At 33.8% G+C, this 6,835-nt stretch overlaps 1 protein-coding gene across 1 annotated transcript; it reads left to right on the plus strand.

Moving 5' to 3' along the window:
- Window positions 1-4,211: 4,211 nt before the first annotated feature.
- LOC113357207 (homeobox-leucine zipper protein ATHB-21-like) lies at window positions 4,212-5,249 on the plus strand. The gene is made up of 3 exons (XM_026600543.1): window positions 4,212-4,362; window positions 4,491-4,900; window positions 5,001-5,249. The coding sequence occupies exons 1-3, from the start codon at window positions 4,212-4,214 to the stop codon at window positions 5,247-5,249; spliced, it is 810 nt and encodes a 269-aa protein (XP_026456328.1).
- Window positions 5,250-6,835: the final 1,586 nt, after the last annotated feature.

Consider the following 6,835-nt stretch of genomic DNA (forward strand, 5'->3'; position numbering starts at 1 on the left):
ACAACAGATGAAAAACATGTAATACATATGACTCACAGAGATGTTGTGTTTCTATTGAACAAATTACATATGAATCACACACTGCATGTCAATATGTTGTCACAAATTACATATACAACATATGAAAACATGTATACCAGACACTACATAAAAATATGTAGTGATTCTATTGAGAATGGTTTTCTTCTACTTCTTGTTATTGGTGAAGGAGTAACATCAGTGGGGTTTCTTCGGGGTTTGTTGTTGGTGAATCATCATCGTTTTTTCTTCTTCTTTTTGCTGGAGAATGGTTTTCTTCTGTAATTTCTTCTGTAATTTTCCTCTTAATTTTTTTATTCAATACCGTTTTCTCTCTTCAATTGAATGAAATGAAAATTAGGTCTGAAAATTAGGTTTTCTGTAACTGTTGTTGATAGATTTTCGATTTCAAATTTCGGTAATTGTTGTTGATAACCTTTATCGATTTCGTTTTCCTGTAACTGATTTTAAATTTCGGTAACTGAATTTGAAAGAAGAGAGAGAACTGAGAGAGAAGAAACTGAAAACTGAGAAGAAGAAAAATGAAAAAGGAACTGACATAATCCCGTGTTATGGGTATAAAGGTAACTGCCGCTGTTTTTAAACATTTTTGGACCAGCGGATAATTTGTTTATCCCTCTGGACTACACAGTAATCCCGGGTCGGGTTTTTGGACTAAATAGGAATTTCTCTTTCACTTATCTTGTTTTCGGGTTAATGTTTATTTGATTGATTTTCCAGAAATCAAACAAGGAAATTTACTAGGAAAGTATCTATTATTCCTTCATTTATTTATTTATCTTTTTTGCCTGGCTAGATTCAAATAGCAGATGTCAGTAGAAGAGGCAATAGATGTCGCCCTACGAGCTATCTATTCTGCTGCTTTTTGCAATGAAGTGAAAGGACAGGCAGTTGATGGTATATATATTCTCTCTTGTCTATGATCCTCTCGCAGTTTCTGTAGGTGTAAATGTTTATTTACTGAAATTTAAAGAGAATTTTTCTTTGGTACTTTGTTTTATTACGGCAGAAAGCATCACTAGAGGGCGTCATGACGTCAAGGATCTACATGCAAAATATGGCCCCTTGGTATCATATATGCCACACTCTGTAATTTATATATTTGATATAGTATAGCTCCCCATTAGATGCTCTAATTTTCTTACTTGTCTCTTAATTGCAGGTAGAGGAAAGGGAAGAGTACCTTCTTCGTAATCCTATTCCAAGGTAATAATACTGTATCCGATTCCGAGGACGAGGATTGGTGACCTAAGATTGAGTTTAAACATTCTAACGGTTCCTACCGCCATTTAATATGTAAGCCAAGTTCTAGTTTGTGTTACTAGTTATGGAAGAATTCGTACATACGATTTTTCCAAGATAGTTTAAAATTTTAGCTCTTTATCTTTCCAAGGACATGTTGTCCTCAAGATGACTAACCTAGCTATCCCTTCTTTACTTCCATTACATATGCCATCTATGCCCTTTCGAATTGTTGTTTTCCTTTTCTGTGCCGGGAACCAATATTTGTGTTTCACTTTTCCTTTACAATTTAACGATACCTAGCCACACAGACACAGATCACACATCTGTGAAGTCTATAAAGGCACAATTCTGCGACAGTTAGTAGTGCATTTATATTCGGATTAGTACATATGAAAATGACTGCATGATGCAACGACGTACGTTGCATATGAAAAGAACTGTATACTGCGAATAGATATGGGCATTTTGTACTAGGTATTGAATTTATGTCATATTGAAATCAATGAGGATTGTGTCTTCTCCAATACACATTTTTAGCTGAAAATCCAGCAATACATTATTAACTTTTATTGATCCAGATCATGTACCATCCAGGGTCGCCCCAAGGGATAGTTGACCGTGACCTCTCATGGTTGTTGGAGAGGAGGAAGATGCGGTTGTCTAGTGAACAAGTAGATGCGTTGGAGAGGAGTTTCCAAGAGGAGATAGAGCTACATCCATGTCGGGATTAGTACACTTGAATCTATGGTTGCTTAAAATCACTTGAACTATTTGCTACAAGTACACCACTTCGAAAGAAACCTTTTTTGAGGCATACTCATTTTTTTTGAGGCATACTCATTCATTGTACCATCTAGGGTGGGTTTATAAGGGGTGTCTAAAGATAGTGCAATTACCTATATATTCTTAAACAATTTAAATTACTAGAGTGCCCTTATCCTCGAAAACCTAAAATCAAAAATCAAAATAAACTTTAAACTCAAACATCTTGGACTCCAATTCAATCAAGAAATTGATCAAGCAAAGCAAAGCAAACACGAATCGAAGTGAACGATGTTGAAGTGCGAAATCCAAATCTCAATTGCTCTTAGATGTATTTTAGAATGTATGTGTAACAAACTCATCTTGTTTTTGATTGATTTTATTTTGTTTGATCGATAGAATATGATTTCAAAGATAAAATTAGGATTTTCAGAAGATCAGTTCGGCTGATCTTCGAGTGTCAATTTTGAGACGAACCTCGTGTATGATTTAGAGAAACACTATGTTCGGCTAATGCGACTTTGCTAAATTTTGTTCGAATCAGCCGAATCAAAATTCGTCAGTTACAGAGTGAAGTTCGGCTGATAACTTTTCAGTGAACCTCAGCTTTTTCGAATCAGCCCGAACCAAAATTCGTCAGTTACAGAGTGAAGTTCGGCTGAAAAGTTATCAGTCGAACTGTTCATCTGGTCAGTAGATCTGGGTTTTAAAAATTCAATTTTTTGACAGATTCAACTTATAAAAAGAAATTAAACCTCGTATAGAAGTCTATCTATGATTTGAATCACACATTTTGTTCACTTTTAATCACTAAAATCTCAATTCAAAGCCCAATTTTTTTTAACTTCTTCTTATTCCTCTCAAAAATCTCAACTCTCTCACATAAATTTGATTTATCTACTAATTCACCACTAATAATTTAATTTTTAATCAATCCTTAAAATTCCTAGCTAATCAAATCTAATCATAATCATTAACACTAATTATGTAAAGATAGTTATGTCATTATCAAAAAGAGTGGATAAGGGGTGATGTTATTTTTTATTTAGTGACCCTAATTCGGCATTATTTAGTATGCCTCAAAAAAATTTAGTATGCCTCAAAATAGGTTTCCTTCGAAATGCATTGAATGGGTGCTGCCTCCACAAGGCCCAATAAAACCCAAGATATTCTATTTCCTATACTGTTTCTAGTAACGTAATGATGCCTATGGATGTTTTCAGTATACTTTCTTCATTTTAATCTAGTTACTGCCAAGTGCCAACCCTCTCATATCATACTTATCAACATCTAAAACAATATCTTCACCGATACAATCCAAGTAAATCCAACTTTGACGCTGCTTCTGCCATTAGTGAATCCATTGGAACTACTATATGCCCTTCTTTACTTGGTTACATGAGCCATTCACAAAGGCACCACGTGTTCAATTTGTTGGTTTCCTTTTTGGAGGGCTAATATTTTTTTTTAATCTATTTATTTTATTCTATGGTTATTGACCAACAGCTCTTCCCTTTTAGGTAAAGATCTTCATTTCTGCCATACAGATAACATAAACGGAAGGCATGAATCTATGACAGTACTTAAGAACTATCATGTCGGGATTAGTACAAGCAGGCTTTTTTCTTATGGTGTTTTGTCTATAACCCAGCAGCTATACATGGGTGATGAGATAAGCATAGAAACGTTGTATAGGTAACATATGAAAATGACTGCATAATGCAATAACTTCGTACACTGCTGCATATGAAAATGACTGCATATAGATTTATAGATTATACGTCATATATATTGTACTAGGTATCACTTGTCTTCATCTCAATTTTTAATTTCAACTCTCATCGTTTTATCTCAATCTACATATTGCCAACCCTGTGAGTGTACTCTCATTTCCTTTGATGATAATATGTCTCTCTTATGTCTCTTTCACTTCAGATTTTGCTAGACTCTCTATTTCCCTCTCACTTAACACGCACCATTTTACTTTGAAGCATAACATTACCAAACTAGTTTTGGTATAAGAAAGCTCACCTGAATATATATATATATATATATAATTGTAGTAGAAGTAGCAGTTATAGTAGATACATAAACTTTCGGTTATATTTAGTAACATCTTATCTAGTACATAACCCAATCCAGTAGACATTCTGCCAATTTCGGTAATGGCTAATTGGAGTTATTGCAGTAGTAGGACTCCTCAAATTCTTTCCCCAACTAGTACGACATCAGGAGGAGAGCAACAACAGCAGAATTATGTGTCACTTGTTCATGATCATCGCTACCTCTATGAATCCTTTGGTCACCCATATCCAGGTTTGAGTTTCTTTTCCATGTAAATTTTGTGGCCCAGAACTCCTTATTTATTTATTTTTACGTGCTTGCCTATTGAACTATTTGTACACTAACTATAACTATTCATTATTATATTGCAATTTAAATAGGATATGTAGGAGCAGAGATGATGAAGCTTTGGTCTAGTAGTGCGTATGAATGCGGAGCTGAAAATGGTGTGGGAGGTCATGATGCAAACATCAACAACCAAGTGGAGACGAGGAGGAAGATGCGGTTGTCTAGTGAACAAGTAGATGCGTTGGAGAGGAGTTTCCAAGAGGAGATAGAGCTGGATCAACAGCCGGGTGCTACCCTCGACGAAAGGAAGAATAAGGTAAAGCTGGACCCGGAAAGGAAAATGAAGCTGTCGAGGGAATTAGGTCTGCATCCTCGCCAAGTAGCTATATGGTTTCAAAATCGACGTGCCAGGCTTAAAGGAAAGAAAATTGAAGAACTATACAATGTACTTAAGCAGGATTTTGAGAATGTCTCGAAGGAAAATCAGGAACTCAAACAAGAGGTACTACTACTTATTACAAACATGACAATAAGAAATCTATGATTTTGGACATAGCTTAGTACTTATTACTATACTTTTCTAAACTCTTTATTTTATGAAGGTTATGAAACTAAAAAGCAGACTTGACGATCGGGAGTCTATGCAAACATCCACACGATACGTAATGTTACCAAGGGAAGCTAATCATCATGATAAATTTGTCGATGACAGCACAAGCACAAGGATTTCTGCCAACCATCCAAACAATATTTCAGGGTCCAGTACTTATTTGTTTGGCGAGGACTATTATTCGACAATGTCTTCACTTCCTTATTTTGATGTTCCTCACTGTTATCCCTCATCACAGTGATAAGAAAAACTAGTTTCAGAGATTATTTTTCCAGCATTGATTAACCTAGCTCTACTCATAGAGTTGGTTATAGTATTAATTTATGTTCCGGAGTATATCTAGGGCATGTACTTGACTGGCTACTAAACGGTACCTAATTAAGATGTATTAATTGAGTAATCTCCTTTTCATTACAGTTATGTGATACCAATATTAATAATTTAATATATCTTGAATTAGGTGCTGTCGGCTAGAAAGATATAGATGACTTTGGTCTCACCTAGCAAACCTACTATCAGGAAGTAACCTACTATTTTTAGGGGACATTCAAAAAGAATTAAGGGTCATCTTTTTATTCTCATCCATCGGGGTTAAGGAGTATCTTAAAAATAGAAATATTGTCTATATTGTCCTTCACCTTTATACTAAATCTAAACCTATTTTTTTTGTTTTCATAATCATATCATTCCTCTTCTTCTTCTCTTTTCTTCCCATTGAAAAAAATATTCATCATTTTAATTTTGATTGAAAACAAAGATCATCGATCATAACAAATGTTATGATTGATTGTTTAAAATTAAAACCCAAAATTCATTAACCTTAAAGTTGAAACTTAGAACATCAAAAAAAAAAGGAGTTAAACAAACAAAACGAATAGATGATAGTAGTTGTGATTCAAAATTAGGATTTGATTACTTGTAATCAAAAATTTGATCCGAAAATTTTCTTGGATTTACAGTAGCAGAAACATAATCGGTAGATAATAATATACTTTATCTACCGATTATACTTGATTCAAAAAATTCAATTTGTATATACTTAAAGTTACGCACAATCGGTAGATAATAAACATCATTAAATGCCGATCGTGAAAGTAGAAAATTTCGAAATTTTATTAAATTTTGAATTTGGGACCATGAACACAATCGGTAGATAATAAGCATCACGTATTAACACAATTTACTACCGATTATGATAGTACTAAAATTTGAAAATTCAGTATATTCGGAGGTTAAAGTAAAACACTTTATTACCGATTATGGTAGTACAAAAGTTCGAAAATTTTAGGATTTTGGCAAAATCAAATTTTGGGGCCAATATACATTCAGAAGTTAAATTTACTACCGATTATGGTAGTCCTAAAAGTCGAAAATTGAGTATTTTCGGAGGTTAAAGTAACACACTTTACTACCGATTATGATAGTACCAAAGTTCGAAAATTTTAGGATTTTGGCAAAATCACATTTTGGGGCCAATATATATTCTGAAGTTAAATTTATTACCGATTATGGTAGTACTAAAATTCAAAAATTGAGTATATATTCGGAGGTTAAAGTAACACACTTTACTACCGATTATGATAGTACCAAAGTTCGAAAAATTTAGAATTTTGGCAAAATCTCATTTTGGGGGCAATATACATTCGGAAGTTAAATTTACTACCGATTATGGTAGTACCAAAATTCGAAAATTGAGTATATTCGGAGGTTAAAGTAACACACTTTACTACCGATTATGGTAGTATCAAAGTTCGAAATTTTTAGAATTTTGGCTAAATCTCATTTTGGGGCCAATATACATTCGGAAGTTAAATTAACTACCGATTA

This window comes from Papaver somniferum, chromosome 1, assembly GCF_003573695.1.
Source record: "Papaver somniferum cultivar HN1 chromosome 1, ASM357369v1, whole genome shotgun sequence".
In the NCBI taxonomy this organism is placed as follows: Eukaryota; Viridiplantae; Streptophyta; class Magnoliopsida; order Ranunculales; family Papaveraceae; genus Papaver; species Papaver somniferum.